General features: G+C 32.5%; 1 protein-coding gene across 1 annotated transcript; it reads left to right on the top strand.

Annotated features, from left to right (window-relative positions):
• Positions 1-3,291: 3,291 nt before the first annotated feature.
• On the top strand, positions 3,292-4,192 carry LOC149544410 (early light-induced protein 1, chloroplastic-like). The gene is made up of 2 exons (XM_089796400.1): positions 3,292-3,507; positions 3,617-4,192. The coding sequence occupies exons 1-2, from the start codon at positions 3,370-3,372 to the stop codon at positions 3,986-3,988; spliced, it is 510 nt and encodes a 169-aa protein (XP_089652526.1). The 5' UTR covers positions 3,292-3,369; the 3' UTR covers positions 3,989-4,192.
• The last annotated feature ends 18,437 nt before the right edge of the window (positions 4,193-22,629 follow it).

Here is a 22,629-nt window from a genome sequence, read left to right as displayed (position 1 = left end):
TCCATAGAAGCTGTAAACAAATAATGCTACCCTCTTTAATTTAGTTCATGGATGTTTTGTATCTTTTAATTTTCTTTCACTTAATTTATTTTAAGTGTTACAGTTGGCATGTATGCTTCTTCCCGTAGAGATGAAAAAAGGGGAGATATCAATGGATTTCCTCATGATTTCTAATGACTCACTTTAAGTACAATTTGCATTTAATCTTTGTCACATCTTATTTAAATTCGATGTGTTGGATGTCAAACCAGGTCATGACTTCCCAAGATTGGCCAGAAGTCACAAAGTATACGGGTCTCGCTTTTGCTCAATCACATCATCAAGAGATGATTGAAGACCTTTATGAGGTTGTCCAAGATTCTAAAGGAAGACTTGTTTCTAGTGGCATGATAAGGTATACTTAAAATATAGGGGCATGATAAGGTATACTTAAAATATACTTCAAATCTTGAACTAATCTAACTAGATTTTTTGTAGTGAGTATTAGAAGTATAGATCTAGGACTTGGTATGGTATCTTTCTACTTCTAATTTGTTAGGTATGAGGGTTTCTTTTAAAAGACTTTTTTTACATCTCCATGAAAGGGTTTGTGAAAAATTATTATGACAAATAGTTGACATGCAATTTATGCAATGCAGCTGTTTGAATTGCTTAGTGAAGGCAAGCTTTTGGATCTTGTGGATCCAAAATTTGGAGATAATTATTGTGTCGGCCCTCTGTACACTCAAGGAATGAGTTCTTCCCGACCATCAATGAGCCTGACAGTTTAAATTCTATCAAGGGAGGCTTCCATTGAGGATATATGTAGAGTGAGCATTGAAGATTCTGTAGCTGGAGTTTCACTACTCTCATCAAGGACAAAAGCCATTTAGACCACTCGCCCTTAAACTCTTATGGTTCTTCAATCACTTGTCAAAAATGTGGTGGGCTCTATGGTCCTTTAATCACTTGCCAACTATTTTTTCTCATTAGAGAAAAGAATATGCTCCTATCATCTCTTTGTTGCGTGTACATAAACGTGCAACTGCTAGTGTTTAATGATGTGTTCCTTTTGTGGATTAGCTTCCACATTATTTTGTAAGACAACATTGATAATAAATGAAAAATAAATATAATTTTTTTATTCGAGTTAGTTTTTTACTATTTTGTTTAGTGCTTTGCAAGAATTAAACATTGGAAATAATTATAGTAAATATTAAATGTTAAAAATTATATATAATTAAATTGTTTATTTTTTATTACATTAATTCATAAAGGTGATATTAAAAAAAAATCATCTCTCTAACTAATCTTTCTAAATAAAGACACAAGTGAAATTGTCTCTACAAGACAATAAATAGCGTAAAGGTTTTATATCGTCTTTAAGAGAATAATTAAAGACAATAGGTAAATGTTTTATATCGTCTTTAAGAGACAATAATTAACGACAATAATTAAAGACATTGAATTAAAGATGATATTTACGACAATAAACAACTTTTATTTCATCTCAAATAAAGACAATTGACTCAACAATTGTCTCTATAATCATCTTTAACCCCACTTCTATGTAGTAGTGCTTATAACTGCCTAGATAAAAGCATGAAAGGCGAAGGAAGAACTTTTTTCTTTCCATTCGTTCATTTTCTAAGTTCACATCTCAGTAAAAAAAACTAAAATTGTAAAGATTAATGAATATATATATATATATATATAGTGGCTTTGTCACTGTTTTAAAAAAAAAAGTTCACATCCCAGAAAGTCAAATCTACAAAATCAAGAAAACTTACTGTATCATGTATCAACTCTCACTTTTCCTGGTGACTGATTTCAAAACAGAGAACTAATGGCACATAATATAAAACTTAGTGGAGAGAAAGTGGACAAAACTGGATGGCTGCGAGTGTTTTTCGCTTAGTAATCTTAAAGATTCTGTAATGCAGCGGGCGGCATCTTTTTTGAACCTACGAAATATCTTATTGGAAGAGCTGATTGGTGTGTTCTAACATCGCATTGTTCAGTCTTATAGCAATGCTAATTGGATATGCTTCCCTGTTAATGTCTTGTTCACGCCTTGAAAATATACAACAAATCTGATAAACAGTCATTGGGCTGTCCAGTATCACTGCTGACCTATTCTTTATTTCCAAAATGTGTATATTGGTGATCTTTTAGAAGGAAACAGGTGACAGTAGCGTAGCCCACGCATTCATGGACTTCATTTCGGCGTACCCATCGCACCTCCCGGTGCGATTGCGAGTTTTAAATTAGGTATTCACTTAGTGAAACTTTATATTTTTTTGGCACTTTGATCTTGATAGATTATAAAACTATGCGTCTCCGCGTTACCCACGTTTTCCCCTTGATACCTATTATTACCAACCATTTTCATTCAAAAGAAGGCCAATGCGAGGAAAATGCAGGTCAGAAAGGGATTTGGATGGTTACGACACAGAACGCGTGCTTTCATCAAACTCCCCTGACCAAAGTTGGCAATAATATGACCAGAAAAGGTAGAAACTTGGGTGAGAAATGCCTACGTTGAGTGGGGAAGTAGTCGGTGGAAATCTTCGCTTCAACACATGTTCGGGCAATTTTACAGCCACGTTCTCGTCTTTTCACCCAAGTAATTCTCAACTCACGTCATTCCTTTCCGGACTGGGCCCATTTCTCTCGAAAACAAGACAACAATATCCAAAGTGAATCTCAGGCATTAGACAGGTATGGTGTGAAAACTACAATCTAAATATCTAGCTTTTTTATTCGAAAGAACATCCAAAAGCAAGAAAGTGAACTGAACTGTTACAATGGAAAATTAGGATTCAATCAGACTTCGTCCACAAAAATTAGTGATAATAATTCAACTTACAAAAGTATCACTCAGTTAATATCTAAGCGAAACTCGAGTGAGCGGTGTCCACGTTGAATAACGTGCTTTGAAGTTTGAACGTTTACAATGGCAAAACGCGTGTTTTAATAGTAAAACTATCCGGACAAATGTTCGGGATACCCTCTCAAATTTCAAAAATATCTTGAATGAAATTCTAGAAACAAAGCTGTGGGACCAAACAAAGCTTTTTGAGATAACAGCAAAGTGAAACTTCGGGTAAGAGTAGTCCACGTTGAGTGAAGAGTAGTCGGTAGAGTCTCCACATATAGCGAGTAATTTGTTTAACACACGTTTGGGCAATTTACCAGCCACGTTCTCATCTCTTCGCCCACGCGATTCTAAACTCATCTCAGTCGCTTCTGTAACTCACCACCAAGTTGATCCTTTCCAAGCTATAAAGCCAGCAACAATCGGGGCATATTATTTATCAATCATTCTAAAGCAAGTCGAAGAGACACAGGCAAGCACATAATTCAATTTTCCTTTAAACTAACTCAACAATGGCAGCCGTGACATCGATGATGACGATGAGAGCGCCCGCAGCCCTCAACTGCTGGGCAGTCCAGCGAAACAGTACCTTGGGTGGTCACACGAATAGATTGCCGCATAAATGCCTTCAGGTCAAGTGCATGGCTAAGGTATGCTATTCATTATTTCCTCTTCATTATTTAACAAACCGACAATTAATGTCTTCTATGTAGGAACTAATTCTTTGGCTAATGTATCGTATCTTTAAACGCGGATCAGAATCCCGAGGATTCATCTTCCACTTCGAGCAGCACCAAGTTCAGCGAGCTGTTCGCGTTCTCGGGGCCAGCGCCGGAGATAATAAACGGAAGGGCGGCGATGTTGGGGTTCGTGTCGGCCATCGGAGTGGAGTTGGCGAGCGGCAGAGATCTGGTGTCGCAGGTGAACAGCGGAGGATTGCCGTGGTTTGTGTTGACGGCGGGCTTACTGACGGTGGCGTCGTTGGTGCCACTTTCAAAGGGAATATCGACCGAGAGCAAGTCGCAGCCGATATTTTCATCGTCGGCAGAGATGTGGAACGGGCGCTTTGCTATGCTCGGCCTCCTCGCACTGGCCCTCACCGAATACGTCAAGGGAGGCCCTCTTGTATAAAGACGGTAGAAGCTCTTCTCATTCAAACATAGGCTTCAACAACGGAAGATCTCAACGGCATTGGAGTTGTACTATTTAGCGTGTCAAACAGTTCAGATATACAATAGTTTGTATATATTTCACCCTTACAGAAATATACAAATTCATGATATTTGAAGTTCATTCTCAGTGACCATAAATAAATATAATCTTTTTAATACATTTTCTATGATTTCTCATTTTCCAAAAAAAAAAAATTCAATCATCTAAATATTCCGGTATATTGCAGTAAAAGAAAATGCATTGCTTAAATCTAATATAATTTATATATAATGTATTTCTTTAAAAGAGTATATATTATATAATATTAGTTTAACTTTGGAAATAATACTTTCTATCAATTGAAAAATAAAATGTTATCTTATCGTACAATTCATAATATAAACATTTTTAAAATTGAAATAATACATATAATACAAAAGAATATTACATGTAGGGCAGTCGAGGCTTTCATAAAAATATAAGCTTATGTCACATGTTTGTATCTATATTAAGACAACAAGCAAGAAGACTATTGTGCATATAGAAACCTACAGTCCAACATTGAGCACACCATTACATGTAATAACAATAGTATACAACTCAATTTTGAAATGAAATTGTAGCTAGGCATAATAGAATAAGTCTTGCCTATGAAGTCTGAGAAGCTAAAGTTTGGTTGTGCTTAATGAATATCTAATGGATTCTTGTTTAGTGACCCCCTACTTTTGAAAACATTTTGAGACAACTTGAAACAAGATGTCCCAGAAAAACTTTAGCATATAGGGCTGAATAAATGATAATGAATCAGTAACTTATTCATATTACTTAATTATATGACATCTATTTTTTCAAAAATTTTGCAACTACAATCTGAAATGTTGAATGTAAAGGATTACATTTGATAGGAGCATAAAAGTGCTAAATACTATTAACCATTAGCCCATGACAATTTCTACATAGTTTTTCTATTTATAAGCCACATGTCAACACATTCATAAAAAGTGTTTCAAAGTATTACCTAAATTATCACATAGTTTTCAACAATAAGAGAACATTTTATAGGTGTTGTATGTGATTTTCAAGCCATTTTAAAAATCTAGATTGTACTGGTTATTTTTTTTGATCTTTCAATTTTATTCATAATATTGAGGGATTATGAAAAGGCACATGGATGTGATTAGTTTGTAAATATATGTTTTTGTTGCATATAGTGAATGTAACAACATAGAAAGCATGCATTTTTGGTTGAGTACAAGATTGTGAAACTCCCTTTATATTGTGCACCTTATGAAAATAGATGAGTACTCCTGACTTTTGCACAAAATTAGAACACAAATAAACATTCTTAATGGAGATTGATTATTCAATTTTAATCCTTAATTTTTGGACAATATCATACCATTCTTAATGAGGATTTAATATTGCATTTAAATCTTAAGGTTTTGAATTCAAAGAAACATAAACTTTGTTCAAGAATACATAGAAGGAGATTTTTTTTTCAAATAACATTGTATAGCACATGGTGCTTAAATAATGAAAGTATAAATTTGTCAATATTTAATAGCTTCAATGATGGTGCATGCGAAAAAGGCTGTTCTCAAATATTTTCAGTTAGAGGAGGAACCTTATTTTATCACAAATGATTTGAATTCTAGCACTATATTAAGATATTAAATATTTACAATGTAAGGTGTACACCTACAAAACAACTGCATACCATCAATATGTTACAAAGGGATACTGATTGGTCCAAAAAGTGGTGACAAAATTGGGAGCATTTTAAGCCTAAATTGGCACGTTAGCTTTCACTGGATTTGGTGGGATTGTGTTAAAGATTAAAGGATGACCGATTTTAAAAATGGTGGTATGACCATCAATAATGAAAGAAGTGGGGTTATGAATGGAGAATAAAGTACCAATGATAATTATGATTCATTGTGGAAAGTGCCACATATGTGACATTACTTCCTACGACATTTTCATTTGGGCTTTGTTCATGTTGTTTCCTTTACTTGCAAGTTTATGGGTTCTCGCTCTAGTTTTGTTAGTCATTACTAGATCCTAGCCTGGGTTATGTTAGATATCTCTGAAGATTTTATTGAGGACCTAGGTGAGAGAAGGGAAATGGGTACTAACCATGTTCTTATTGAGCCGAGTTCCATTAAAAACTATAAAGTGCCTACCTAGACTTACCTAAAAGAGGGTGACTTGGTGCAATTCATGTAGTGTATTGAGTGTTATGATGAAGCATTCTCCATGCAATTTGTTAACTCATGGAATAATAAATGGGTGATTGTGAATGATATCTCATTTGAGCTTAACAAAGAGGTCATTGATAAGGTGGGTGGTTTATCCTTGGATGGACATCAATGGTGGAAGTAAACCCATGTTACACATAAAGCTAGTGTTAATCAATGTTTTTAGCTTCATGAAAGCCCGATGCATGATTGTGGGAGTTTTGTCAAAATGGAGGTATTGGATCCCTGGAATGAGGTATGATATATTATCATGATACATCTCACGTTAAAGGGTAGAATTCAAATTTTCTACTACTACTATTTCCCCATTTTAAACCAATTTTTGTAATCATGACCTCATCCCCTTCCCATTTTTTCTCCTACATTTCATGAAGGACAATATTCTTAAGGTTAGGGAGAAGATTAAAAAAGGCCAACCCCATAACATCCTACACTAGGCCTTTATGTTTAAGCTTTATGATTTCCATAGGAATCTTTTTCCTATACAACTTATCAATGTGCAAGTGGTCCTTCCCAACTTGACCCTTTCGACCTCGAACACTCAAATCTCTATAGAGATGATGTCTACTATGGAAACCAAAATGTTGAATCCCAACTCTTACATATTTTGAAGCATATCAAATTTGAGAAAAAAATCTAGATTGTGGACTCGGATGTGGAAATGGAGGGCGATAGGCACAAATCCCTAAGAAATAAGGAAAATGGTTGAATGTGGACTTTGGGGCCTTAATTTAGAGTCACAAAGTCAGGAAAAAACAAAAAGTAACACTTCCCAAAGTAAATATGTTATTAATGAGGAGGAGGATATTGTTAGTGATGGAAAGGGTGAAGATAGTAGTCATTTGAGCCCCCTCCTCTCCCATGTCTCTGATACCTAGAAGATCAAAACCCTTGAAAAGATAAGGAGTGAACCAAATGAAACTCTCACCTCTCCTATACAAGTAATTGAAAACGTTGAATAGACTCATAGCAAGGGCACCCCATAGTCCCTTACTATAGATTAGAACAATCTTGAAGGGTTGGGGGTTATTAATAGGTACCTTAAAAAGTTGAAGGAAAGGCAGGAGATCTTGGAGTAGAGATTTGATAAGGCTATCAAGTTTCTAGTTAGGGTGATGCATTCAACTGCTTCTACCTTGCACCTTTTGCATGTGGAGAACAAAGGTATCACCTTGGTAGTGGGAGTGCATATCACAGGATCTCTCAATAAGTTCATGGTGAATGGTTGGCTCCAAGTGTTGCTAGACAAAATGAAGGGAAATGAGAAGAATAAGGAGAATTATTTCTCCGCATGTTTTAAATTTTTATTTTTGTTATGATAACAACTTTAACACTTAGCCTTGTTGGGTGACGTTCGTGGTGCTACTTTGGACTCTTGAATATTATGATTATTGTATATATTTTTATATATAATGTGTGTAGTTTGTTTGGTAGATCTGGAGATACTTTAATGCATGAGTTTTTGAAATTAAAAAGGGAGGTAGGCCAAGTTTAGTCTCTTTTGACTTGTAGTTGTTCTGCAACATTTGTTCTTCTGGGTCAGCCCCCATTTTTTGGCTTCTTTTAATTTCAAAAACAAGTTTATTTTGTTGCTTTTGCTGGCTTCTGGTATGTTACTATCAAATATAATGCTTTTGATAGTATTTTGGAAAACTCTATTAGGTACCTATTTTTGGTGTTAATGTGTGGCTAGTGTATTGTTTATGATTTAGGTTAGTGAGTTGTCTATTAGTTGATAGTGTTTCTTTTGCTATGGTTTTTTCTACTAGGCTATTCACCCATATTTTACTACTATTTTTATATATATATATAAAGTGCAACATTGACAATACACAAATTATGAAAAGTCTATAAGAGTCAAGGTTGAAATGAAAATTGACCAATTAATAAAATATAAATTCTATTAAATTTAATGAAAGAAATATAAGCATGTCAAGGAATATAAATCAATATTCATAAATTTACAAAGATAGTTTTTAACAAGAATCAACAATTGACAAACCTATTTATATAAAATTTAGTGACCAAGAGTACCCAATTTTTTTTGTTCATAATGAACTTGAAAGGAGCTCTAGACACTTGTTAAAAAATAAAGGGCATTGATATTGTAGGAGGTTATTTCTTCCCTACCATGAAGCTTTTAAGCTTCCCCATAATCTTTCCTAACACAAAAGATACCTTAGCCTAACATCAAGGAAGTCTAAACAAAAAAACCTGAGAGGTGTAATGGAATTTTGGGCCATTTAACATAGATAAGTGAAGATATAACAATTAACATCATCATTATTATGAATGATAAGTCATATAAAACAATAACTTCACCGATCAATATAATATCTCATGATCTCATCAAATTAGCTTAAGAAAAATAACCTTATATATGTGTTTTTAGAAAAGATTGTATAAAAACCCATGAGCATCATCATGTATATATATGTCCCTTTAATGTATATGCATATAAAATAAAACTAAGACTTCTACTACTCAATTTATGTAGTCATAATCCATAAATTTAGAGTAGCTGAAGACCAATTTTGATAGACAAAAACATCATATACTTCAAACAAATATGCATGTAAGTTATAAAAATTAATACTTTAAAGTTAGTCATCAACTTTACACATATGAACTCATAGGACAACTAAGCTAGTCCATAAGTGGAATATTGTAACTCATTTACAATTTTCTAATGTTTAATTTAACATAGTGAGAACCTATTACAACCCTTAAATTCCTATAGATAATTATACTTTTCTAAATTTTTAATTATCTCTCCTTATATATTCATTATAAATACAACCCAAACAAAAATTTCCTCTGCAAAAAAACTTGAGTGTCAACAAATCAAGGAATATTATGGATATGTGCAGGATCATGTGGTGTGCCAAAAAGTGGCGATTTGAAAAATGTGTAGTTCTAAATTTCTTTAAAGAATTTCAAAATCTATTCTAGCTTCTTTCCCAGCCATCATGCTGCCAAAAAAAAGTTTAATACCTTTATAAGGCCTAATATATCTTTGGTTAGCAACCCTACATGGTCAACTTTAAAAATGTCTCAAAAACATGTTTTTGGCTTCTTCTCTTGTGTTTCTTTACTTCAAACATTTATCTGAGAACTTTTTTTCATCCAATTTTGATGAAAGTAAAGGGTTTCTTAAGAATACTCTTATCTTTCCATAAATATAATTTCTGTCAAATTATGAGTTTAGTAATTAATTATTACTTATTTTTTAATAGAGTTACACATAAATTGTTAATTGAGACAATGATTTAAAAATATATATAACTTTCAAATTGTCTAACATTTTTGAAATCCAAAAGATGCATCACATTCTATACTTCTACTATAAGGAAAAAGAAAGAAAAAATAAATTTTGTAATGTTTTGAATTAGTTAAGGTGGTCAAACATGAGAGTTTTTTTATTCTGAAAATAATATAGTAGGAAATTCATAATTAATTAATTATTTAGAATAAAGATACCCAAAAATATGAGTCACATCTAAGAATGAGCCTACTTATTATATCTAGAATATTATTTAGAAATATTATCATTTGATTTTGATTAAGGTGGTCAAAAAATATGTCTACTTATTTTTGTACTATTGCATTAAAATTTAAAAATTTAACCAATCAAATTTTAGTTTTTTGAGATAAGGCCTAGTAGCTTGGAAACTAAATTTAATTTTTTAGAGATTCTTTTCTCTCAACTTTTTTATAGAAAGTTCATAACAAGTTGAAAATTGTATGTTAAGTTGACATAACCTTGATTTGTTGCTTTTTCATTTCCACTTAAGGGCATATTTTGGTTGAGCATAATCCTACACATACCCTTATTATTATTTTAAAATGATTCCCTTGATAATCTCAATTATGCATTCACCTAGAACTTGAAAGAGTTTAGTAACAAATAAGGGCAAATTTATAGATCAATATAATCAATAGAAAATATAACTAAAAGATTGTAAAATAAAAGAGAAGGATAATTAAGTCATTTCTAGCCATGGGTTAAGTTCTCCAAGAGCAAAATAGGACCTAGCTAAACCAAGAAAATTTAAGGCCCAAAGAAAATTGAAAGAAAACTCTAATTAGTGAAAAAAAAATTAAGGCCCAACCAAGGTTAAGGAAGAAAATTCAACACCACATTCAAAAAGAGATGACAAAATGAGGGATGTGAAGTAATTCCAACCACAAAAATGTCTTGTATGATAATGCCCAAATGGTGGTTGTGTTTTGGTAATACTAATATACAAAATACTATATCTATTACTGACTATATTCATGAATAAAAGAAGAACAATTTACTTGGAAATGGTAATCAAATTGAAAAAAACAATCTACCCTAAAACGTGATCCACACTAGCCAACAAAAGTGATAATTCTATGCATCCCAAGAAATATTCCCTCAACAAATGTAAGATGGCATGAAAATACATAGAATTAATATACTAGAAAATATATTTGGTATGATGAGAAATGCTATAGAGAGAAATTGTGACAAGATACTAAGGTGGGAATATTTATTTAACATCCCCTAAAAAATGGAAGGATGAATGGTCCTATGTTCAACAACAATGGTTATGTGCTAACTATCAACATTGAAGCTCAGTTGGCTATGTCGTATCATAATTTGACAAAGGCTCACATTGAATTTGCATCCAAAACTTAGGGAGACATCACAAAAATGGGGAAATAATTTTGAGTCTATCTAAGAAGAAGAAAACATATCAAGGAATGACCAAGACCATCAACCAAGGATAGTACAAAACGTAAGAGAAAGATGGTAATTTTTAGCCTAGAAAATAGCAAAGACAATTTGATCTAAGCTATTACATGATCTAATAATGGAAAATGTAGATTAAAAAATTAATCTAAAACTATAAGAAGGAACACCTTCATTCACTATATTAATATATTCAAATCACAAAGTTACATTAAAAGAAAATTTAACAAACAAATATTTCTGTGATAACTAACCTTTATCCCAGTTTATGCTTGCTAAAGGGTATCAAACTTACATTTATATTATGAATATGCAAACAAAGGTAGCAAAATATGCATATTTATCTCTACTTTCAGTAATAGATTAGTGTTTTAATAGATATTGGCCTACCCTTTTCACTGTGCATCCATTGATTTGGAGAAATTATTTTCCCTATATTTTATGAGTTGATTATATCTCAGAATATATTAGGTAATAAGGTCAAGGTGTGACCATAAGTAAGTGAACAAGGAAGTTTCTTAAACTACTAGAATAAGGATATGGGAAATAGGATACTAAGAGTTAGGGGGGGTAGGTGTGGTGGGGGGGGGGGGGGGGGGGTGTGAATCAGGATCGTAAACTTTTAGCTTCAAAACCCAAAATATATATTCACCCCAAATTCATCTCACATATCTACCATTAAAACTAAAATGTTATGACATAAATGAAATACATCACACCCATACATAGCTCAACACATAACACAATGATTTGGTAACCCAAAAAAAACTTCAAAATGAAGGTAAAATTGGGGTGGGATGAAACCAACAAATCTTCATTGCTGCAACATTAAAGTTAACTTGTTAGGGTTACAATGGTTGATCATAAAATATAATCTACTCTGTGAGGGGTTTTCCCTATTAAAAGCTTAAGGGATTATTAAGTCTCACCTTGTTAAAGGATTTTACACTCACAATGATGTAGAGTTAAGAGTGGTGGGAGCTAAAAATATGTTAGTCCTACTTATACCTGTGAGCAAAATACAAGGTTCCTCAAACCCTCTATAAGGGAAATAAAAGTAATCAAATAATTCCAAGGCTTCCTATATGATTAGGATGGGTGCCTTAAGCCAAAACAAGGTGGATTCAAAAGGGTTCAAACACCATTTCATCCTTAAACAACATTAAACACCTAAAACTTTCAAATTATCCTAGAGACCTAGTTGATTTTCTATTAGCCCTCCAGTGATACAAAAGTGGAGTTTTCTCTCAAAACTTCCAAAAAAACTTCCTAAAAAATGGTAGATTCAGATACCCTTTTTTCCATAATACAAAATATCATAAGGATTCCATGTGTTTATTTGGACCATACCCTACTGTTACCATACTATGGCTAAAAAATGCATGAAAAGAGGGCAATTTAACAAGGCAACTATAAGTTCCTTGTAATTCCAAGACCCCAAATTCTAGAAAGTCTCTCCTTAGGTCATAAATATTTCAAATAAAAAGGGAATTAGTCTCAAAGCCTTTGTAACACCAAAAGCCCCAAATTGATCCTCAAAACACTCTTAAACTAGGGCCTTGTAATTAGATGATGTCCCAACACTTATGTGATCAAACAAGGGTGGATTCATCTTGTGTAGAGTGTATCTAGAGACCTAAAATTATAAAACCTACACTTCCTCCATACAAATGTTCTACTACTACTTCATACCTATGTTTCCATTATCCTTGAACAGTCCCTTCTTCGGTGATCAGCCTCAAACAAACTCTCATCTACACATATAATTGTTAGAATAACATTTTAAAAGTTATGGATGGATCATTCCATGAGAATTAATATTGTCATTCATGGAATGATCATCAAAACATTAAATCTTCTCAAAAACTAACAAACCATGAAATGTTATGACATAAATGAAATACATCACACCCATAAATAGTTCAACACATAACACAATGATTTGGTAACCCATAAACACTTCAAAATGAAGGTTAAACTGGGGTGGGGATGAAACCAACAAATCTTCAGTGTTGCAACATTAAAGTTAACCTATTAGGGTTACAACATTTGATCATAAAATATGATCTACCCTATGAGAGATTTTCCCTGTTAAAAGCTTAAGGGATTATTAGATCTCACGTTGTTAAATGATTTTACACTCACAATGATGTAGAGGTAAGAGTGGTGGGAGCCAAAACTATGTTAATCCCACTTATACCTATGAGAAAAATACAAGGTTCCCCAAACCCTCTATAAGGAAAATAAGTAATCAAATAATTCCAAGGATTCCTTTATGATTAGGATGGGTGCCTTAGGCCAAAAAAAGGTGGATTCAAAAGGGTTCAACAACCTTTTGGTCCTCAAACAACATCCAACACCTAAAACTTTTAAATTGTCCTAGAGACCTAGTTGATTTTCTATTAGCCCTCCAGTGATACAAAAGTGGATTTTTCTCTCAAATTTTTCAAAAATTCCTTTAAAATGGTAGAGTCAAATACTCATTTATCAATAATACAACATATCAAAATGATTCCATGTGTTTCTTCGGACCATATCCTACTATTACCGTATTGTGGCTAAAAAATGCATAAAAAGAGGACAATTTAAGAAAGCAACTATAAGTTCCTTGAAATCCCAAGACCCCAAATTATAGAAATTTTCTCCTTAGGTCAAAAATATTTCAAATAAAAAAGGAATAGTCCCAAAGATTCTATAACACTAAAAGCCCCAAATTGATCCTCATAACACCCTTAAACTATGTCCTTGTAATTAGATGATGTCCTAACACTTATGGGATCAAACAAGGGAGGATTCATGTTGTGTGGGGTGTATATAGACACCTAAAATTATAAAACCTACACTTCCTCTAGATAAATCTTCTACTGCTACTCCATACCTATGTTTCCATTATCCTTGAACAATCCCTTCTTGGATGATCACCCTCAAACAAACTCTCATCTATACATGTAATTGTTAGAATAGTATTGTAAAAGATAGGGATCGATCATTCCATTAGAATAATTATTTTTATTCATGGAATGATCATCAAAACTTTATATCTTTTCAAAAACTACCAAAAAGAACACTACTCTTAATGACTATTAGCAGTGTTTTGCAAAATCAGATATTAGAAATGAACTTTAGAGCATTAAGAATGGATTTATAAAAGACATAATGTCCTCCAAGGGATTGAAACTCATTTTATCATATATCTATAAAGAAAGCATCAAAATTGCATTAAAAATAAGTTTTATTGAGTTTTCTTGCACAGTTCGTACAATGGATCATTCCTAGTGCTGCCCTTAGTACAATACCTCAACCTTGATATAACAACAATCCAGACAACTATCCAACCCAATTTGGATAGGTTTCCATTCTTAGTTGTGCCTAAAACTCTTTAAAACTAATTTCCCTCCAAAATGAAACTAACCATTGGGATTCCAATATTTGAATTCTCCAACTTACAAATTATTGCATAAATTAACTATTTAACTTCTTAATGTTGTCTAGAATGTCTTCAAGGTTATTTTAACCACTTCTAACTCTTTCAAAAAATCCTAAGGACTTATTTGATTCCATATTTTCCTTCTACCCCTATTTCATCATCAAATATCCTAAGGTCCCTAATAGGCCCTTTAGGATTAATTACATTTTTTTTCATTCTTAAAGCCTCCTAAGGAAACGATTGGCTTCAACACATGCCAATTGATTGGTTTAAACTCTTCCTTGCTTCTAATCCATCTTCTATGTTCTTTATGGTTCCTTACATGTCTTGATAAAATTTTTGAATTTTCAGTCCTGGGCATAGATTGAGTTACTAAATTTTGTAGGAAAGATGATCTATTCACTAACAAATACCTAAACTTTTCATATAATTTTTTTTAAAAAAATTTAATTATTTAATTACCTAATTAAAGACTTTTTATATCATCTATTTTTAATTTTAATTCAAGTATTTGTTAATTATTGAATATTTATAGAAAAATGTCCTAAAACTTAAAAATCAATTATATAAACAATTTAGGTGATGTCAACAATTAACTGAAAATAATAAATAAATTTTTTCCAGTCAATCACATGCTAAAAAAAATGTATGTAAAGATTTTTTGAATTCGTAATTAAAAAATTTATAAATTTTTTTTTTATTAATTTTAAAATTTACATACAATTAGATCAAAAAATACTGTACAATTTAAGTACACTTATGCAAGTAATATGACCTAATTTGTCTCTATACAAACCTAATATCTCATGACATTATTTTAGAAATTACAATAGGCTAAATTCTAAATTTGGGGAACCCTAAAGGTTTGTAGTAATTTGCAAAGAAATGAGCTACACTTTTAGAAAAGCTTATAATAATCTTAGCTTAGGAATTAAGCTTAAGTACCCCATCTTACAAGTTACACTTTAACATCAAACTTGAGAATAATGAAATAATGAATTAATATAAATATTATAATGAATTAGTAATAATAAGAGGAAAATTTGTGTAGAGAAATAAATTTTTTCCTTTCTAATATCCAATTAAAGAAACAATCTAATTCAAAAATAGTTGTGCTAAGTATAACACTTTAGAAAAAAGAATAGTCCAACATGTTGTCTTCAACCATTCCTAGGGCCTCTTTCTTGTCCCTCTACATCTCTTTCCTTTTTTAATTTGTTGCTTCCTTTTGCCTCATTCAATAGAGCACATAAATAGTCTCTTTGGTTTTCTACAAAGGTTATAAGATTTAGTTTTGTATTGTGTCAGTTGTTTAAATATCGGATACTGAATTCTTAAGGTTTCGATCTCATAACACATAATTGATCTTGTGCCTCTTTGTAATAACTTATCACATAATGTGAAAAATACTTAGAGAGTTCTAGTGATCTTAAAGAGGACTCATTTGTTCATCATAGACAACTCATATGCATAGTACCAATTTTTTGATCAAATAAGTAAGATTGACAAATGAGTGTCAACACACTTAACCATCTTCACTATACATGCCGAGTATACAATGGAAACTGAGCCAAAACTCTAACACATGCTGAGTTACAGATAGTGCCAAGTGATTCAAGAATTAGTAGAAGCTGAGAAATGCAAAAAACTAACAGATGCCGAGTAACACAAGAAGTTAATAGGTGCTGAGTAACACAGGAAGTTAATAGGTGCCGAGTAACACAAGAATTCTATAGGTGCTGAGTGACACATTAATTCTATAGGAGCCGAGTAACTTAGGATCCAATAGGATCCAAGCAATACAGGAAAGCTTTAGGTGCCGAGTAAAGCCAAAACATAGTGGATGCTGAGCAATCCAGAATAGATGGTGTTGAGCATCAATATTACTACACATGCTGAGCAATGCAGGATTAGCATAAGAGTTTGTGCCAATGCAAACCATGATGTGAAACGGTTATGCATGACTCATGATAGGATAAAAGGATAAAAGATCAAATCCTCCCAACCATCTATGCAATCCTCATGCAGCCAATCAGAAAATTAGAGACTGCATGCAACCAATGGGTGAGTTTCAAGGGTTTGAGCGGGAACACTTGAGTCAAGGATGCATAACGAACCACTAATATTTATAAGGGAGTCTTGACACCATTGAACAAGTAGAGAAGAAGAGAAAAGAAGAAGGAAAAGAAGAACCTATTATTAAGGTCATTGCAGAACATTGGTGTCAAAGATTTAGTGGAAAGGACAACATTTACACATCTAGTTGATCAGAATAGAACAAGGAACATAATTAGCAGATCAGATCTAGCAAAGATCAGTTATAGAAGAGCAGATCAAGAGCCTAAGATCAACATTAGAGATTTCATTAGATCAGGTGTATTATTCTAATACTCTCTCATAATTATTAGGAATTTGGAAATCATATTGAGTTAGGTGGGTTTAACAGCTCTATGTAAATCCTTTAATAGGGTGGCATTCCAAGTTAAATGTTCTTAAGTCCTCTAACAGGGACCACTCCTAATAAGGTGTAGAAATCCTTTAATAGGGTTACATTTAATAGTGTGTTGTAGCCTTTAACAAGGAAAATCATCAAAAGTGGTTGAAATCAATTGCTACAGTAATTTTGTGGGTATCATCACCACCCCAATTTTACCTTCTTATTCTTGGAGGGTTTCTGGGTTACCAAAATCTCAAGTGTTATGTGGTGATGTATATTTTCTTCTCATGATTGTTTAATGTTTATATGCATGCATGTTAATTTTAGTTACATGTTATTAAGGATTTCAAACAAGAGAAAAGGCTAGTACTTCTGATCCACACCCCCCCCCCCCCCCCCCCCGCCTTCTTAGAAGCACTCTTCCCATTAAGACATTCCAACACAATTTGTGACCAAACAACTCTACAATCTCTCCATCCTCATTATACATAGTAACAAAATGCTTTGAATTGTTCAGTTGACATTTCCCAATGCATTTTCTTATTTATAATAGTTTCCTAGATTTGATCCTATCACATAAGATTTTTTAAAATTTATGTTCATGCTATTGATCAAATTTGTTTTCAAGCTCGAACTTCCACGAGATACTTTATTCATTAATTTAATTTTTGTTGACCTCTCCATGATTTCAATTTTCATTTCAAATGTTATAGAAACTATAAGGCCATAAAAATATCTTCAATCTCTACTTTCCTTATTTTAAGTGCCAAGATTCATGAATTTGATTTTTTTGTTTTCACTCTCTTCACCCATGGAAATAGGTTCTAAAGAAGAACAATTATGATTAGTGACTTTTTCAAAGATATGAACATCCACACCATCCACCAATAAGAAATATCTACATGAATAACAACAAAACAAACCTTGCACCAAATGAGACTGATAACATAACAGACACCGTCGATGCAAAATTTTATACACCTCTACAAAGATCCATACACATAAGAAATGACAAACTATGTAACCTAAAATAACCTAGAAATACACCATATACCAAGTGAGGTGTGGTTCGAGACAACCTCAATACCAACAAATCTGGAATATAGCAATCTCCTAAAAGGAACACTCAACAAACATAGTTGGAAAGGATGTTGCACATGCCAAAAACCAATGACATTTGTCTACAAGAATTTCATCACCACACCTCCATCTATCATATAATTTTCATCTCTGTGAAACATTTAATGGAGCCAACGAGTCGAAGGAAGATGGGATCCAGAGGGAAATGTTTGAGCATTTCTACTAGAGAAACATTTGTCTACAATTGTTTAAGACCAGACACCAACACCGAGCCACATCATCTATACACTCAATCAAATACACAATTGTATAACATGACACTAGGGTATCCCCTACCATATAATTGAACATCTCTACTAGTTTGACACAATCGAGCCAACACTACTCATTCAGTATTGTAATCTCTTTATAGTGATAGAGTTCCCAATTTTGGCACTACCTCCAAGCCTGCTAGAAAATATCATGCAGCCCAGCTGAACACTTTCCTATTTCATATTTACATTATATATATATATATATATTTGTAACTAATTACAAGCAACCTAAAAAGGGCACTCATATTCAACTAATGTACTTATTGCATTCCCCTCAACAATAGCTATTTCTTTAGTTCATACTATATTTATTCACATTTTTCTAATTTGTTTCATTTATGCACCTAGTTTGTAGGTTTATGTGTGTTGTTATAATGGAAAACTGCATTCAAGTTAAAAAAGGAAAACACAACTATAGCAATTTTCACAATATATGTAAGGCTCCAAAATTTAATTAAAGAGTTTTATGACTCTCTATTAATAGATGAATCTCTTGGTATATGCTTCTTCATAAGAAAACCTATGCCATAGGCTTAGGCCTCTAGTTATAATATAAAATTGTGTTGCAATTAAAAAAACGCAAATATGTACCATAATTCTGCCCTATTCACTAAATGAAATTTGTATTGTAGTAAATATAAATATGTTCAACTTGATATTTTCACGATGTAAAACCTATGTTGTACACATGTGACATATATACTACTATCAAAATTATTTCCATCCTTTGATGTCACATAAAAACAAATTATTTACCAACATTAAAATTTTGGGTTAAAAGCACATTTCTAAATTATTCTCCATTATCTCCACATGCTCTTTGTGACCATACTAAACATTATTTGGAGCTCTTAGAATCAAATATGATGACAAAATTTTTGAATTTTTTTTACTCTATATCATATCTATGCTAACAGTAGGTAGTAAGTCTTTAATGAGGACAATGAAATGCAAATCCCTCTTCATGGCTAAGAAAGATAGCTACAATTTGTACATTTAGTCAAACCAAATGGTCCTTGATAATTGCATCCATTTGAACATTTAACATGAAAAATAAATGAATTCCAGTATCATCAAATGCTCTCTCAATTTATCTAAGCTTCATCTTTTCCCATCATACTCAAATCTAACCCCAGTAGCTCTTGACCATCTGCTGCATCAAATAGGGCCTATACAAACTATTACCCATGTATGGTCCACATTTATTTTATACATAATCATGTATTAGTTGATTATATAAAGAGGTGATATCTTATTGATTTCTCATTGTGAAGATTAAACTTTTTTGTGTTCCTTATTTTTGGCCTCTCAGTTGAACAAATCTATGAACTTGAACATGTTGTTCAAGGTTCAAGGTTCATAGGTTCATTGGGTGCCTTGGTCAAGTTATGAAGGTCAGTCTTGTTCAGATACTAACACTCATCATTAAAGTTGAACTTGAACATTGAACATGTTGTTCAAGGTTCAAGGTTCGTGGGTTTTTTTTTCATTATTGGTCTAGTCATGAGCATAGTCCAGAATATATCACTATTATTGAACTTGAGCATTGAACTATTTTATAGTTCATGTTCACTTGGTCATAAAGTTTGACACTATAGGTGCTACATATTTTATGGGTGTTGAAATCTGATTGAAAAAAGAGATTGTGAAGAAGGAGATTGTTGATGAAGATTATGTGTTTTAATGATTGTTTTGTCACTGATGTCAAACTTGCTATTTTCTAGTAAGACAACTACTAATAAGATTCAAGTACTATCAGAAGATTATCAATAAGAGGTAACAATAGCACCTAGAGGAAAGGTTGAATTATAATTATGTAATAAAGTACAAGGATCAGTTAAGATAGTGATGACATGGTGAATTGATAATCTACTTAAGGTTACAAATATTGGCTACACTAAGAAAGTTTAGAAGAACAAGTTAAACAAATTTTGTCTACCAAGCTTGATTGAGTGGATAGTAGGTGCCAAGAAAATTTAGTACAAGCCAAGAAGAAAGTTAGTTGGAGATGAGTAAAATAAAATTCTATTGGATGTTGAGAAAGATAGTTGATACTGAGTAAATTTTAGTTGATATCGAGCACCAGTAAACTTTAGTTGATGCCAAGTGATTTCACAGTTGATGCTGAGTAACATAATGTTTGTTGAGCATCAAAAGGTTGATAATGTTGAGCTACTGCATTATGTTAAAGATTGAAGACTTGTTGAATCTAAGCTGACAAGTTTGTTTTCTTGAAACTTGTGAACTAGAAGGAAGATAAGGATGATGAGCTAGTGGCACATAAATTGATATAAACAATTTCTAGGCGAATTCAAATGGATTTTAGAAGTTTCTAGAAGAGATACAAGATATGGAATAGATACATTATATCCTACCTAATCCATCCAAACCCTAAAATGGACAATGGAAAATGACAAAGTATCTTAATTTCCTATTTATAGGAATGTCTGGTCATGAAACGAAGTGTCATAGAGCAGATAGTTGGATATGAGAACCTAAGGGAGAAAATGTTTTGCTTAATCAAATAACCTAAAAGGAGACTACATTGGCATACTAAGCATGAAAGCTTAAGAAGATATATTCTTGAAGGGCGAACAAGCTATCAAGACTGCAAAGTGCAAAGGCCAAGAAAATTGAAGATTGATTAGAGATTTGTAATTCACAAGAAAAGTTGTAAGTTGTATCAGATCAAAGCTCTATTGTTACTCTCTAATAATTGTATGAGTTTAGGTTAAATCCTTTGGATTAAGGTCGACCTAACAGTCATTAGTAAATCCTTTAATAGGATGGCATTCTAAGTGAATGGCCTAAAGTCCTCTAACAAGGCTCACTTATAATAGGGTGATTAAAATCCATTAACCAGATCACATTTAATAGTGTGTATTGTAACCTTAACAAGGTTGGCCTTTCATAGAGCATCACTTTAGAAGAGTGAAAAGGAGTAGCATGTTAATGGTGATTTTTTTGAAATTGTGTTTCCATATTAAATTATTGTGTCAAGTGTGTTGATGAATATATTATGTTTCATACTTTATATTTCTGCAAGTTGATTTCACAACAACTTACAAGTTTTAAGTTATTGCATATTTAGATGGACACATGCATGAATATGAATGTTTTATGGGTTTACTAAGCTAAGAAAATTTTAATTTGTACATCTGGGCCTTGAAAAACTAATTCAACCCCCCTTTCAGTTATTCTAAAGAATTCCAACAACTGGCATTAGAGCCATTTTCTTAAGAAGACAAGTTTGCAGGTACTAGAAGTACAAAGATCAAGATGTCAAAAAGAGATGTACCGAAGTTTACCAAAGATAACTTTCCTACATGAAAATTTTTGATGAACCTACACCTTGGAGGACTTGGAGATTATGCACAACCTACCATTATAGTGGAACATGTTGATCTAATAGGAGCTCTAACTTTTGAAAATATGCAAAAAAAGGAAAAACATAATCAAGCAATGTTGGAGATTGCCTCTACCCTAAGCTATGCTAAATTTGATGATATCAAAGGATGTGACACTACAAAGAAAATGTGGGATGCCCTACAAACTATCTATGGAGGAAAAAAAAATATTCAAAGAGAGATATCTGAGAGTCTTAGAGGTAAGTTTGATGGTATGATAATGGAAGAAGGTGAGAATATTTCTTAATATGTTGCTAGGATAAAAGAAGTTCTTAGTGCAATAAAAGGTGCTACTGGTCATATAGATGATGATACTATGTTAAGAAAAGCCTTGAGAACATTACTATCTATTCATGTTATTAGATTTTCTGCAATCCAAGAATTGAGATGTATTCCAAGAAATAATATTACTCTTGAAGGTCTGGTAGGTAGACTCACTACTTTTGAGCTATCTAACTTTGACAATTACAAACCAGAGAGTCTTGAATCTACTTTCAAAGCTAAGTTGTTATTGAAGGATTCTGATGAGGTGAAGTAGAAGAAGAAGAAAAGAAAAATAAGATATGTATCTAGTGACAGTGATATAGATGAGGAAGATTTTGAACAATTGGAAGCATTACTAGCAAGAAGATTTCACAAAGGTAAAGGTAAGTTATCCATCATTTGTTTCAATTGCGATGAAGTTGGTCATATTGCTGCAAGATGTACACAAAATAAGAACTATAGAGATGGTAATAAGTAAAAAAAAAAAATAGAAGATGATATCAAAGATTACAAAGAGAAAGGAAAGAAGTCATGTTGCATTGCTGAAGGAGGCAAGGATGATTTTGATGAACATGATGATGAAGTAGTGTATGTTGCAATGAAAGAGGAATCTGATGAAGATGAGGAAACTACACTTATGACTTGTGTAAACAAAAATGATGGTTGTATCATTAATAGTGGATGCTCACGTCATAAGACTAGAGACAAAAGGA

This window comes from Cupressus sempervirens, chromosome 8, assembly GCF_028749045.1.
Source record: "Cupressus sempervirens isolate cs-2001-9-10 chromosome 8, ASM2874904v1, whole genome shotgun sequence".
In the NCBI taxonomy this organism is placed as follows: domain Eukaryota; kingdom Viridiplantae; phylum Streptophyta; class Pinopsida; order Cupressales; family Cupressaceae; genus Cupressus; species Cupressus sempervirens.
Note: the sequence above shows the minus strand (reverse complement) of the source record. Positions and strands in the feature narration are given on the sequence as shown.

What these genes read in the sequence shown, in the direction of transcription:
- LOC149544410 (XM_089796400.1), top strand. Translation starts at nt 3,370, where the DNA reads ATGGCAGCCGTGACATCGATGATGACGATGAGAGCGCCCGCAGCCCTC. An exon ending in AGGTCAAGTGCATGGCTAAG is followed by an intron (nt 3,508 to 3,616) that starts GTATGCTATTCA and finishes AACGCGGATCAG; the next exon opens with AATCCCGAGGATTCATCTTC.